The 15,941-nt window shown below is 41.0% G+C and overlaps 1 protein-coding gene across 1 annotated transcript in view; it reads left to right on the top strand.

The window, feature by feature from the left end:
* tenm4 (teneurin transmembrane protein 4) overlaps window positions 1-15,941 on the top strand; it is a 154,341-nt gene that overhangs the window by 122,159 nt on the left and 16,241 nt on the right. The window contains 3 exon segments of the mRNA XM_022189084.2: window positions 812-966; window positions 6,147-7,024; window positions 11,358-11,530. Of these exon segments, the coding sequence (XP_022044776.2) occupies window positions 812-966; window positions 6,147-7,024; window positions 11,358-11,530 (1,206 nt within the window).

The raw sequence follows: 15,941 nt of genomic DNA, 5'->3' as shown, positions 1-15,941 counted from the left end.
AGTTTTTTCTCTCTTTTTTTCAAGTGCATTAGATTGCTCTTTTGTTTAAGACAACAGTCCCAGAAGCACGATCAGTACATACATAAATGCACATACAATACATCCACACAGTCAGTTCTCTTCTTTTATCTCCATCAGCTGCACATACGACGCTAACTAGCTTGTTATTTTTGAGCTAAATTAGTTTTTTTTACAACATGGCTTTCTGTAAGTTTCATGGGGTCTCATTTTTCTTGTTGTTTCCACATTGGGTTGATGCATTAGTCATTAGATCTCATGCTTACTTTTGTCCTCCAGAGGGACGGCATTATGAGTCATATGGACTAAAATACCGCTGTCCCTCTAAGTTGTGCACATGTACAGTCCAGGTTTGCACAGAAAACAGAGCGGTTTGTTCCAACTGCTGCAGAAAAGATGTCCATAGATGCATGAATATTGTTCATCAGACTCTAAAGTAGCAGAAAAAAACAGAGAGCTGCATAGCTGAGATTAGTATTCTTAGCTCCATTTTAGTTTGAGGCTGAGACAGCATGAGAGAAAGGCTCTGTATTGATGAAATTTTAGTTGTAATTGAATCAATACTTACAGTACTCTTCATCTACCTTGATGTTTCTATTGTTCTCAATCATTGATTAAAAAAATCAATCCTCGCATTAGTTTTCATTGTCAGAAATTATTCTTTAATTTCACTGCAGTGAATAATCCTTAATTGTCACGTAGCGGCGATCTGTCCCCACATTAAGTCGCAGATAAACAGAATAACTGATGGATATTTTCCTCCTGTACACATTGGGTGACTTTTTATCTGCAGGCATTACGGTGGATAAGTACGGTGTAATCTTCTTTGTGGATGGGACCATGATTCGCAGGATTGATCAGAATGGTATCATCTCTACTCTACTGGGCTTCAATGACCTGACCTCTGCCCGACCTCTCAGCTGTGATGCTGTGATGGACATCTCTCAGGTACGACCTCTCCGACCTGCTCAGTCAGAATGTGTTTGCCTGTCTCTCAGCTCACACCAGCCTCCCTGAGTCACCGCCGTTTTCAGGAAGCTTTAACTCCCTGTGGGTTTTACTTTCTGTAGCTGGTTTCTGTAGCCTGGGTCTAGTTGTGCTTCGGTTTAGAGTTGGTCCAGATTCGCAGGACTTTCTCATAGTTTATGATTCACCAAGTGTGCTAAGGTAGAGGGAGGCAAAACTTAGAGGCAAATAGCAGACTGTTGGGGCTCTGCTACCAGGCTAAATGTTGTTTTCCTTTGTATACTTAAGGCAATGTCAGCAAACTTTTTGTACTTTTGATTTGCCAAACATTTTAAAATTTAGCATGCTGCACTTAATTTTTGCTAAATGCTCAACCATTGATGGTCTGTCTGAAATTCTGTCTGAGATGGCACTGCTTCAGCATGCAGCCATTTTGGTCACAGAGGCAACCAAAAATCTGCCAAGCTCAAGTAAACACTTTCATTGGTCACACCAGTGCGTGTGACATTTACTACACCTATCAGTGTGTGTGTGTTTCTTGACAGTAGATGAAAACACACTCTTTCAGCTTAGGAAAGTCTTACATTAGATCAACTTTTTAAATTCTTTTCAGACTCATTTTTGGCCCACACCCGTCCCACATAAACAGACAGATCTCAGAATCAGAATCAGAAACAGATCTCAACAGAGTTACACCGACTAGAGGGGGACTAGAGGCTTCTCTGTGCCCAGTTTGTTTGAAGCATCTACTAATGCACGAGAGGCATTTAGGGAATATGTGTAAATTGTAATGTGTACAGACAGCCTGCATGTGTAGTGGTTAGGGAATAAATTGTAGCTTCAGAAAACGAGTTTCTGAATGCATATCACTGTTCTGCCTCCCACCACAAATACATTCTTAACCCATGGGAGACAGTGAGATTCGATATAACGGCCAACCTTATGTATTGCATTTATTCCAAAGAGTGCAGCTACACCATGTCAGGTGCTTTTGCTGTTGGAGAATCATATGAAAATGTTAAAATGCACAATGTCTCAAAGAAACTTTTTCCCTACCATGATAGGTGTGAGGTGGCAGCAAACTGAAGCATGTCAGAAATGATAATAAAGATGTAATACTGCCTACAAAATAGCTTGGGCTCATGCATGGATTTAATGTGTAAAATATTTATCTGCATTTTTATTCCTGTTCATGATAGTTTACATTATATATTGAGAAATGTCCAAAATGTATATACCTGACAAAAAGATAGTAACTAAAATCTGGCTGTTTTTCAATCCCCAAACATGCAGTATAAAATTTTGGTGCAGCTAAATGATTGCAACCAGTGTGAGCCTGGAGTCCCTGGATGCATTCGTTGGTCCAGAGTTCAGGAAAGCAGCAACAACGCAGCTGTGCCAGCCTGATGAAAAACAGAATTTAAATCACCTCATGGTTAATGAGCAAATACAAATAAAAAATGAAAATGAGCAGTTAATTGGATACAGTCCAAGCTTGGAAAATTGACAAAAACTAGGAAAAAACACAGTACTGGGGCACAGAGCCATCCTGAAACCAAAGGTGGCACTGTAGTCCCAGGAGCTTCCGTGTCTCTGTCAAGTGGCCACACATCCCCAAATACAGAGGGCCGTTGACCTATAGCTGTAGGGGATGACGAGGATGACCTGTAACCTTGCTGGCTCTCAATTTATGCACACATGTTCACTGATGCACATGCACACATGTACACACACACACACACACACACACACACACACACACACACACACACACACACACACCACACACACACACACACACACACACACGTACTGAGCAGAACACATCCCTCAGGCAAGGACACTGCACTGAGGTCACATCACTCTCTGGCTCGGTGACTTCCCTTTGGAGGTGACAAGGCAGACTTTTTGCATAGTCTATCAGCCTTTACATGGCTGTTTTTCCATCTTTGCCATACCTCTAGAGAAGTAATTAATAATCCAAAAAATTAATTATTCGTGTTGTGTGTTCTGCACATTATTGATAATTGTTTCAGTTTTACTCCCATTAACAGAGCATTTCTGGGCTCAGTTATAAGGCTTGATTGATGTCTGAGCCCCGCTCTCTGTGCAAACACTAGTTGGTTTCTTGCCCCATCGTGTATGTTGTCGAGTGCGACTACCAAACAGGTCCTAAGGGGGCCTCGGATGCCAGTGGAGAGAAGCTTTGTATGTGTTGAAATAATGTATTCAGTGGAGGAAGCAAGCCTCCAGCTGCCTATTTCCAGCCCCAGGGGAACTCCATCCCCCTCATGACCCCTGCTCGCTGCCTCCCTTACCTCCTCGCACACAGCGCCTATAGATGCTCACCATCCCAGTTCCACAGGCATGACGACGCGGGCAGACTTGACTGCAGCTCCACAATGATGACAAATCACACAAGCATTGCCAGAGACACTCAGACAGTAAAAAGCATCCATTAAAAATTCATTCAGAGCACATAGCTTCCTACTTCAAACACTCCCCAACCCCTCACTTAGAACTGGAGTTTCTCTGGAGAAGGCTCATCACAGTGGTCATTACTTTTGCTGTATCACACCTGTTTGGGCTAGATAATGTCAGATTTCTGTCTCTCCTCTGATGAGGTCATTGTTATCTTGCTGCGCCATCTGTGCAGCGAGCGAGCTGCAGCAAAATCACTTTTAATTCAATGAACAACTCTGTAACCTTTCTTTCTTCTAACTTTTTTTATTATCATGCAAAGGACAAGAGTTTGACCTCGTTCAAGAATCTTTTAATTTGTTTATACCAAGGCTTTAGGTTCTCGCTGTTTGAGAAATCCGTTCCATTTTCTGTTTCAAGACATGAAAATCTTCCCTCCATTCCCTGCTGAGTTCATACTTAAACAGAGGGGAAACTGTGTCTTAAAACAAGATCACTTTAACATATTTCAAAGCATGTTAGCAGCTTCAGAAAGCTTTATCACGACTCTGACTGTGACATTCAATTCAAATCTGAGAGGAACTTCAAATAATGGACATATTACTCTTCTTCAGACAGGCATCACGCTGGTACGAGCAAACACTGACGTGAAGGCATTGTTAATGGAAATGTCATTATAGTTCTGATACAAGTTCAAGTACAGCTAAAAATAGTTTTGTGTTGTAGTTGTTGTGCAAATCCGTGGCTCGCCTCTTCAGCCGATGGGCACATTTGGGGGTTTGTGCTCGGGGCGGCTGTGTCAAGCAAGCACTACTGACAGCTGCCCCACTGTATAAAAGGGAGGGTGTGATCGGGTTACAGCATATGGGACAGCAGCTCGGGAAATATCCCTCATCAGTCAGAGTGGCGTGAAAACCTCCTTACAGGCAGCTCCCCCGAGCCACTCCACACTCTGGCTCATGAAATATTTAACCACCAGTGTTGACAAGAAATTGGTTTTAAGGAAATTGAAAGTCTCCCCTTCATTACCCAAGTAAATGCATTTTTTCTGCTCACTGACAGACGACATGTATCCACTGCCAGTCTCTTGTTTGTTGTATCTGAGTAAAAGATATATCCTGTTATATAAACCTCCTCTGTTTCGGGGATGGGGAGATGAAGGGAGGTTTGTGGGATGTGAAGCTGTGTGTGATGCTCGAATCTGTTTTTCAGTCAAAGGTGGACAAGTGTTGCACTTGTAATGAAAAGGCAGGGATTCAAGAGTATGACCAGTGCCAAGAGCGCAGAGGCATTCGAGTATTTGCCTCCACAGAATCCCCGGTCAATTTAAATCAATAATTATATCTGCATTAATCCCAATATGTGCAGGTAGCACCTAAGTTGAAGGCGTAATATGGCCATAGTTTTTAACCTGAAAGCTGCTAGCTCTTAGCCCGCCTGCTACTCTGTGTAGGAAAGTAGCATGGAAGAAATGAAACATAATGTGTCATAGATTTTCCACATTTCTTTGAGGCATTTTTAGCCCTCAGTTTTCAAACTTAGAATTAAAAACAGGCCCTTAATTTTACTACTAGGCCATTTGGGTGATTTAATGTTTCATGTTGTTCACAGACAGCAGCTAAATGCTCACTTCATGGCCAAATAGCATCTATTCTATTGCCCAATTTTCACTGGGATGCAGATAATAACTTCAACATGTTATATTGGTTAATTTCTTTCACTGTCTACCCCACTTTCCTTATCCAAAGAACACATTTTTTGTTTAAAAAAGTATGATGTTGTGTGTACGTATACACAACCTGATGCTCAGGAGATTTCTCTTGTGTCAATTCTTATTAAAAAAAAAGTAATTTTTGCATTTTACATTTCCAGGCCATTATGACAAATTAGTCAGCCATTGTAACTTTGTTCCCATTTCCTAGATGCAGAATAAACTATCCAGAATAATTCTAAGGCTGCATGTCATCTAAAAGGTTGCTCAAATCTGAACTTGTCTTTGTATTTTGGTCCAGGTTTTAATCATTCTCCTTTGTTGGAGCTCCCAAGGCTTCTATTGAAATATGGCACTTCATATCATGTTTCTAAGAGATCCCACTGGGATCATAAGTGAGAGGGAGACCGGTAAATTGGATGAAGCCAATCATTCCAATTTGTTAAAAGCCTGATACATTGTTAGCAGAACAATAACTCATAATTTAGAAGGCCAGAGACGGGCTAGGCTTTCATTTGGTAAGTGTGCTCCAGTTTCTTTTCAAGGACTCATGCAATCTCTTGTCATTACAAAAATTAAGCAAGGAAAAACCGAGACTCAGTAGAGGTGAAGGATGCACAAGCCTTGTCCTTAGGTGTCCATAGTTCCCATGATCCATTGCATCGTGCTTTTTTCAGTTAATCTGATCACTTGAACGATCTCTCCTCATGCTGCCTTCCCCAGCGCTATTGCTATCGTCTTTGATCTTAAAAAATCATGTTTTTGTGTTTCCCCTTTAAACAGTACGCCAGCTGTTATTTTCTCCTTATCAGATAATGAATTGTTTCAAAAAATGTTTTGCTTCCAGCTTTGCTATGAGATAAGCCCACCTCTTTCCCAACAGCCTGTCTTTTCTTATATAAGGCGGTTTAAATGATGCTTCGCTTCAGGGACCGCTTCCGTCAGATAAGTGAAAAACTGTGTGATCAATAAGAGCATGGCTGTTTTTGTGACCTGTAGCTGATATTTCTGGTGTGTTTCTTCCTCTTAGGTTCGTCTTGAGTGGCCCACAGACCTGGCAGTGAGTCCCATGGACAACTCCCTGTATGTCCTGGATAACAATGTAGTGCTCCAGATCTCAGAAAACCATCAAGTCCGTATTGTGGCTGGCCGCCCCATGCACTGCCAAGTGCCTGGGATTGACCATTTCCTCATGAGCAAAGTGGCCATCCATGCCACCCTGGAGTCAGCTAACGCCTTAGCTGTTTCCCACAATGGCGTTTTGTACATTGCCGAGTCAGATGAAAAGAAAATAAACAGAGTACGACAGGTGTCCACCAATGGAGAGATCTCCCTGGTTGCAGGAGCACCAAGTGGCTGTGACTGCAAGAACGATGCCAACTGTGATTGTTACTCTGGAGATGAGGGCTATGCCAAGGACGCTAAGCTGAACGCACCCTCTTCCCTAGCAGTATGTCCAGATGGAGAGCTTTATATTGCAGATCTTGGCAACATTCGTATTCGCTATGTGCGAAAAAACAAGCCCTATCTGAATCCCCTCAGCATGTATGAGGTGTCCTCCCCCATTAATGATGAACTCTATCTGTTTGATTCCAACGGCAGCCACATTTTTACACAAAGTCTGACCACGGGAGACCACCTCTACAACCTGACCTACACAGGAGCCGGAGATATCAGCAGCATTACTGATAAGAACAAAAACACTGTAATCATCCGACGAGACACAACAGGAATGCCTCTCTGGCTGATGGTCCCCGATGGACAGACCTTCTGGTTCACCATTGGCACTAACAGCGCCCTTAAAACTGTTGCCGCCCAAGGTCAAGAACTAGCTGTGATGACCTACCATGGAAGTTCAGGACTGCTAGCAACGAAGACAAATGAAAATGGATGGACAACCTTCTTTGAGTAAGTCACGTTACACATTTATTAAATGCCTTTTTAATCCTTATACTCAAAAGTTGAGCTGATTACTGATTCACCCCAGAGAGAGAGAGACTACCAGATCTGGTAAATCTTTTAAATCCGATATACAGTGTTCACAAAGTCATTTTTTGTAATATCTGAACTAAAACGCTCTGAATTTGTTGTACCGCTAAATGCTAAGATGCTTTACTGAGGGAACATGTAGAGTTGAAGAGCTCTTTGGCATCTGAGGTTAGTATTTTGGCATATGAGCTACCTTTATGTCTGGATGTCTGTGTCACTCAGAATACAAGACCTGTGGAAGTACTGGGTGTAATCCTATTTGCTGTTATCATACCAAATAGGATTACTGGATGATATGTTACTCATCTGCACCCTTGCTTGCAGTGGCAGACTGCAGACCATCACTTGTCTAAAGATGTTGGGTGCAGGAACAACAGAGTGCATCTCTGCTGGCAGGCAGACCGGGCAATATAAGCATAATAGAAAGCCAGGGGTATTAATTGATTGAGGCGAACCAACACATTGTGCGGGAACAATTGAAAACACTCCCCACGTGCTTTCAACCATTTGAGCTTAGGATTCATGTTCTTGGTGACTTGTGTGGAGCAATCTGTCCCCCAGCTTAATATAGTTGTACCAAGGGGTACTGTGCTAACTGGATGTCATTCCAAAAAGTGTGATTAAGCAGATTGGCTGGTCAGACATCTGTTACACCTCGCTGGAGGAATATAACTCTGACACATAATCAGACGCTCTGTTTAATATGAGCAGACATTTATCACCTGTGTTTGATTTGGTTCTCATCTGAAACGGTCGTGTTGGGAAAAAAAAGAAGAAGAAAAAAACGATGCAGTGGAAATGGCACCAATGCAGCCATGCATAGGTATTTCTCAAGGTAGAGTGAATTGCCTACGGCCCCAACAAAATCAGTGGGTGGTTGGAATTCTGTATTATTTCTCTTTGACTTTCTGTAAAATGGCTGCTGTTATTATTAGCTTTGAATATACCATTCCGTGTTATGTAAAGAAAAGAACAGAGATTATACAGCCGCCAGTGACACAAAGGATTTTAGTTATTAAATACAAACAATGGCTCAGAGTATTCTGGTAGTCTCCCCTAAGATAGAAACATATTAAATGTGCAGAATTTTCATGATATTTGGCTTACATATGTATGATTTAATAACAACGCAATGTTTATTTCAAGTAAATATAGATACTGTGGCATGTCAACACATTATTCTAAAAATGTTTTGTTCTGCTATAATAATTCATCATCAGCTTCACGAGCAATGCAGGCAAGCATATAACATAATAGAAAACATGTGCAGTAATGAACTGTCTGATAGTTAACTACATCTATAAAATTGTGTCACCGTGATTCACAGAATACTCAATTTGCATCTTTTTTAATTAACAATCCATGCAACAATCATTAAAAAAGATTCCAATTAAACGATTTTGTCTTCAATGAAGTTCCACTGAAGCTAACAAACGAATTATTTTTATTTGTTCGCCCACGCTTAAACAAATAGTAGTCAGTGAAATCCAATTTGTCATCTCTCTGTAATGAAAAAGTTCTATTACATATATTAAATACCGTTATCCGTATCATAATATGAAAGTTTAATTGAAATTGTTCAGTTTCCAATTAATTACCTGCGTTAAATGACAACTATTTATTGATCCGACAACATTACAACAACAAAAAAAATCTGTCTAAAAACCTAGGTTTTGAGCTATCACCTTTTGAATACACAGATGTTGGCAGAGTAGAAAATACCATCAACATGTCTCAAACATAATTATGTACTGAAAAATATGTTGGATAAAACAGAGAAGATTAATTATTCAATTTCCTGTTTTTCTCTCTTTTAAATTAAGCAGTGGCTTCACATTTACCTTTAAGCAAACCAGTTCACTCATGTTTCATTTAGGCCCAATAAGAGTGTTTGTTTTTCTGGAATATTAGCTTTGAAGGTCACTCCACCACCTGAGGGTCAAACCCATAATTTGCGAACATCAGATCCTCGACTTCACTCAGCCCAGCAAAGTGCATTACTAAGCATTTTACCCATTTTAATTAATGCGCATTTGCGTCCAGTAGTCCATAGATCAAAATTAATATCAATTAATGCAGGAACAATCACAATGGATTGACTGGAAAACAAAATATATCTGCTGCACTGTCCTTCTGTTTTAACCATCAGCAGCCTCATTCATCGTGACATTTACTCTGCTGACCTCCCAGTTTTTTTTCTTGTAATGATAAGTAGCTATGCTTAAGGGTTGCTGTAAATCTAATAAATTGTATTGACTTCTCAGAGACACCTAATTATTCTTTCACCCTTCATTTAACAAGCTGATTATATTTCTATTTAGTAACAATTGCACTTAAGCCAGTGGGCTCAAGGAAATGTTCTTAAGTTCATTTAGTGCATCAATAAGTCACCTGTCACGTGTGTTCTGAAATGTTCAGGCAGCAAGAGGAAATAAAAATAGGAGAACAGTGCATGAAACAGAGGCTGGGTTTGCTTGAGGTGATGCTGATGTGAAGTGTTCAGCCTATTGTTGGGTCCCAGCGTGAAAGGTCATGGAGCTAGCATGTGACACAGAGGTGATGCGATCCAAATAGACTTGTGGCCAACCAGGGGGAAAGCGCTCCTCTCCTTCTGCTGAGCACCCTGCCCCGACATACCCCTCGCGTCCACAGAAAGCAAGCTAATAGGCAGCTGAGCTGAAACTGGCCGGAGCCATTAGAGCTCAGCAGTGAAGCTCAAGGAATGGAACTAGCTCAAGGCCCTAATTGAGACGGAGAGAGCTTGGGTCAGTGATCAAGCTGAGACATGTAGTGTTGCTCTAGAATGATATTTCTGTCTTGTGGAGCCAGTCGTTTCTGCAGAGGTATAGGCAAGCAGGAACATTTTATCAAATTAATTTAATAGTTAAAAGTAGTTCCGTACGAACGGCATGCTACTTGTAGGGCTTTCACTAATGCAAAAACTTTGCATGAAGAACTCTGGGACAATATGTCACTGATTCAGTGTAAGCAGTATCTAAAGAAATCAAATGCTTAGATTTAAATTACTCTGCTATTTAGTATTTCCTGAAGTGGAAGACTTGGGTTGAAATGCATCTATGAATCACAGTCCCTAGTACAGTTGAGATCAGATAACATTTATCTCTGGGAGATGATTCCTCTCCCACTCTTCCTTTCCATATTGGATATTTGAGATGGCAGCGCTGAGGAAATATCTGTAAACCAGCACCCGCCATCTCATTTATTAGAGGCTTTATTATGGCAGGCAGCAACATTGAAAAGGGCTTTCCAATCTGTATTCAGTGCACAGATAAAAGTCTTCATTCTAAGTAATGTACCGTTCACTCACTCCCATTCTGGAACACTGGCAATCTGAAAGATTTCGAATTGTTCAATGCTGATGTGCTCTCTGAGCAAAATGAAACAATCTGGCCACTCATGTTCGTGTATGTGATGAACTGACTGATTTGTAGGCTCGAGGGATGCTGCATCTCTCCAAAGAGTCGCACCTCACTGCTCCTATTTCATAGACTGCATAATGAGATTAGGTGATATCACTAATCTTTTAAGCTAATAAGCACTTTTCCAAAATGTAAAAAGGTGTGTGCTTTCTCATCTTGCTCGTGACAGTTTTTCCTCATCAATAATTTTTGTCTATTGCGTGCTTTCATCCTTTAAAAGTTACTCACACACTGAGAAATATTTATATTAAGGTTCCATTCACATCATGTTGAGAGAGATGGAAAAGTCTGAACCTGCTCTGCCTGTTGGTGCACCCGCTCTTAATTCATGAACAGAAAACTACAGCAGATATTGCATACTTTTTAGAAGTTGAGTTGATTATGCTTGAAAGATTAAAGCTTTTAGTTTTGAGTTTTATTACCTGAGGCTGCCAGCACTGATTTACTGCTGTGTTTACTGCTTGTGTTGACACATTTTCGCAATTTGTGACACCAAGGAGGAAGACCAGGACTCTCAGAAAACTCCCAATCTCTACCTGTAACACCACTGGAGCCTTAGAGCGCTTAATTTACAGAGTAACCCATAATCACAGAAAATCTGAAATGACAGAGCAGCTCATTACTCACGTTGATAGACTTAATGCATTTATGCCTACCTATCCTGCATTTGTGATTGTGATTGCTTTCTTGTGATTTCACAAATCCCGACGAGACTCCATAAATTTTCATGTCACAGCGCTGTTCGTGAGTCACACTTTCAGATGACATGCGTCTCTGCCGTCTTTGGTTCACGTCTGTGTATTTCTTTGTAGGTATGACAACTACGGGCGTCTGACTAACGTCACTTACCCCACGGGCCGGGTGAGCAGCTTCCGCACAGATGCCGACAGCTCGGTCCGCATCCAGACGGAGGGCTCCAACAAAGAGGATATCACCGTCACCACCAACCTGTCAGCCTCTGGCACCTTCTACACTCTTATGCAGGGTGAGTGTCTTTTGCTGGAGCTCATAAGTGGAGCAGGTGGGTTTTTAAAAGTACATGTTGTGCTGCCAAAAGCTTTTTACTGTGCTTCAATGAGGAAATATTCATGTTTTTAGTATTCCTATAAAGTTGGGACTAGATGCCGTGAATATCATGAAATGAATCTTCCTGCTTTGCATTTTGAAAGTTTTTTTTTTCGAGATTTGCTTTGGTATAAGATAAGATAAAATAAGACATGATCCAACTTTATTAATCCCAAAGAAGGATCTTGTGCCAGTTATTGCATCAATACAGCTAACATAAGAAATGCAATGTCTAAAAAGTAAAAAGCAGTAAGATACAAGTATGATACAATAGTGAAATAAATGAGCTAAAATAAGGCTAGATTAGTAAAAAGCAATGCTGGCAATTATATGGGGGTAATAATTTATATCACAAAAATGTAAAAACAAGTAAAAATTAAGTACTGCACATATTGACAATGCTGTACATGAAAGTGAAAAATTGCACATGCAATCAAAAAACTGCAAATGATAATGAAATATTCCGCCTGAGAAATGATAATATGAAATATTGCACATTACATATTGCATATGACGTGAAATTAAGTGCTACACATGATGCAGAAACTAATATTTCACAACCTATTGAGAAATAATATTACAATGATATTGATAATATTGTCTAGATGTAATTTGTAGAAAGGATTGGGCTAACTGACAATTTTGTGTCTGATGTTGCCTTAAGTTCTCAGTCGTGCTTTTAATAAACTGTTCAGTCGTCTGTGCAGTAAATACCATATTTGTGAATGTTAAAACAGATCAGAATCCATGACTTACTGTGGTGAAGATGCAGTGCTCTGCTGAATCAGGAAGCTATGTTGTAGGAGCCAATAGCTTCTTATAGCAAGGCCCAAGGCAAACTACTGTCAGGTAAGGTACTAGACAAAAAGCAATTCAGAGATCTCTGTGGACTGTCAGTTTGGGGTAGACCCTGTCTGAGATGGAGCTGCCTGGGATGGAAACTCACAGGCAAGCACCCTCTGGCTTTTCTGCTAGGGCCTCAGCCTCTCATAGTACTGTGGACTGCCACCATGTGGGCTGCTGACAGTTTGAAATGAGACTACTCGGAAGAATTTTCCCATGAAAACTGTAGAAACTCATATAGAATGACCAGAAGTTTAAGTCTTTGCAGATGCATAGCTGTTGACTTTTTCAAAAGTAATTTCCCAGTGGTTTGGGCAGTACAAATAGTATTTTATCTTCCTATACTACTGATGCAGATATCTCAAAACCTGGAGAAGAATACCAAGTCCACCTGCATGTCTATATCTAGAGGTCAAGAAATATGGCTCACTGCTTGCACATTACAAACCTTATGGTGTATTCAGAAAGTTTTTCGATGCTACACATTTTTTCCATATTTTGTTTTATTTCATTCTTATGTTAGAATAGATTCACTTCAGTTTTTCCTCATCAATCTACACATTATTGAAAAGAACAGATGTGTGGAGTGTTTTGTAAATGTATTCAAAATAAAAATCCCATCACTTAGCACATGGTGAAAGCAAATTTAGCAGTAATGACAGCCTCAAGTCTTGCTGGGAATGTTCCTGCAAGCTTGGCAGACTTGTGTTTTGGAGGTTTCTTCCATTCTGCCAGACAGAATTGTTCAAGCTCAGCCAAGTTGCATGGAGATCATCATTTTCAGGTCTCTCCAGAGGTGCTCTGTTGGTTTCAGGTCTAACTCTGGTTGGCCACTATCGAATTTTCACTGAATTTTCCTTGAGCCACTCCTTTGTTTTCTGGGCAGTACGCCTTCGTCAAATCCTGAGATCCTGAGCACTCTGCAAAAAAGTTTTCACTCAGGATTGCTCTGTATATTTCTGCATCCATCTTCTCCTCTGTCCTGGCGAGCATCCCAGTCCCTGTCGCTGAAAAACATCCCCACAGTATAATGGTGCCACCACCAGGTTTGACTGTAGGGGTGGTATTAATGAGATGATGCTCAGTGCCTGGTTTCCTCAACACATGCTGTTGGGAATCAAGGCCAAATAGTTCAATCTTTGTTTTGTGAGACCGGTGGATTTTTCTTCTAGTGGTCTGAGAGTCGTTCAGGTGCCTTTTGGCAAACTCCCAGTGGGCTGTTGTGTGCATTTTAGTGAGAAATGGCTTCTGTCTGGCAACTTTGGCACAAAGGCCTGGTAGGTGGAGTGTTGCCCTGATGTTACATGCTTCTGTAAGGTTCTTCCACCTCCACAAAGGAACTCTGGATATCGCTCATAGTGATCACTGGGTTACCTGTTTAACTAAGGCCCTTTATCCCTGATTACTCATTTTTGACTAGATGGCATGAAGTGGTGGTAGTGGTTCCAAACGTCTTCTATTTCTGTTCAATGACTTTAATCAAATCAGATTTTTAAAAGCATCCCCTGCATGGGTAGAAGTAGGATGCACCACAGCTCAATGTCATACCAAAGGATCTGAATATTCAGTCTTTCATTTTTAATAAATTTAACAAAAACCCCCAGAAGCCTGTTTTTGCTGCGTCATTGTGTAGTACTGAATGTAGATTCATGAGAAGGTGATTCTGAAACATAATGAAATGTGAAAAGCTTAAACGGAATCTGAAAACTTTCCATTTGTTGTTGTTTATCTGTTTTTAACAACATGTGTAGCGCAGCTCCCATTTCCCAGAATTGAAAAAAAACAACATTGATTTTCTGTCTTAAAAATAAATCATCAAACACATTGCTGGTGGTCCATACAAGAGCCTGCAGGATTAAGAAATTTACTTAGAAAGACGTATGAAGAGAGCTGCCTGATTATTTTAAACACATTTAGACATTCCGGTATCCTCTTTTTAACCAATTACTTCATTGATTACACGCTAATAGCTTTGATCTCTCTGGACCTGTTTGAGTTTTTTAAATGCTGCCACATAACTTCTGATTTAGATTTAAATGCGTCCCCTTCTCTCTGGGAATACTGACTCGCTGCAGAGCTGTGTCTGAAACAGAAGATGACAATCTCTGGTTTCTCACTGTTGTTTAACAGAGTGGTCACCTCCGTGTTGTGACCTTGTCTTAGACATCTGCCTGTGAGAAAAGCGGCGCCAGGAACTCGGCCTGTTAATTAATTCACTATTGTCTGCTTTGTACGCTGGCAACTGGGTGATCACATAACACATGAATGCACTCCTTCAAGATTTTTTTCTGGTCATCTGACTGCGTTTTTGTCCTTTTCTCTGCAAGCTTTTGCACAACTATGTGGAGCTGGTAGCTTTGAATTTCAGTACACAAAGGATAGTTTCAAGGACGCGTTATATCTACATCTCCAACCAGGTGTAACTTCAGCACAAGCAAATAAAATTTTTGGACATACTTACACATACTAGCCACTATGTAGAAATTACTACAAGGCTCAGTGTGTTTTTCATTCTTCGGCAAAAACCTTATTTGTTTGATAAGCAAAAACGGGGAACCTTATCATGACAGGTTTACTGTTCCATTGCTTATTGTATTTTAAACAGTCTACAGCCTCTTTAAATGTCACAGTAGAGCAGAAACCTCCTCCCCTGCTGAACTGTATGCATGCATTAATGTTGACTCCCCAGTTCAGCAGTATTTCCAGCTTCCACTAGTCTCAGAGGCCTCCTTTTGGTAGGGTCTGCCCCAGAGGTCTTTGGTCAACCCCTGAGGTGTCTGCATGATGGAGAGAGGTAAGGGCCAGCGCAAGGTCAGCCCTGCCTCCTCTGCCCATTCCTCTTGTTTCAACTGCACAACACACCCTGTGGTGCTTTGTGCAACGGCAAAAGACACCGAACTCCAGCTTCCCACGTGATGCGCATTGTTGATCTTTGTCCACAATAAAGAAATTGTCACAGCCACTCGACATGACACATCAACACAAAGAAATTGCAGTGTGTCTTTCGAATTTTTTTCTGTCAAAGCAAGTCAACCAGCTAATGTAGTGTTTGACAAACCATTAATTTTCCGTTGTTCTTATTGCGGATAATATTCATCCTGGTCCCTTTCAGTCTGCTGCGAAAAAGCAAGAAGGAGAGGATCGCTTCTGAATGTATATGAGATGCTCAGTGGAAACATTAGTCACTGGTCTAGAGCTGGAACACAGGCTGTCATCACCTAGGGACAGTAACAGACAGGCTCAGATTTATCCCTTGTGAATGAGTGTGTGTGTGTGTGTGTGTGTGTGTGTGTGTGTGTGTGTGTGTGTGTGTGTGTGTGTGTGTGTGTGTGTGTGTGTGTGTGTGTGTGTGTGTGTGTGTGTGTGTGTGTGTGTGTGTGTGTGCGCGCGCGCGAGTGAATGTGCATTTCACCCTGCCTTCTCTATGGCCACAGGCAAGCTAGCAGCTTTGATAGTTTTCATTCCTCCATATCCTCCAGGCTGCTGCA

The sequence above is a fragment of the Acanthochromis polyacanthus genome, chromosome 13, assembly GCF_021347895.1.
Source record: "Acanthochromis polyacanthus isolate Apoly-LR-REF ecotype Palm Island chromosome 13, KAUST_Apoly_ChrSc, whole genome shotgun sequence".
NCBI classification, from domain to species: domain Eukaryota; kingdom Metazoa; phylum Chordata; class Actinopteri; family Pomacentridae; genus Acanthochromis; species Acanthochromis polyacanthus.
This window is presented reverse-complemented; position numbering and strand designations above follow the sequence as displayed.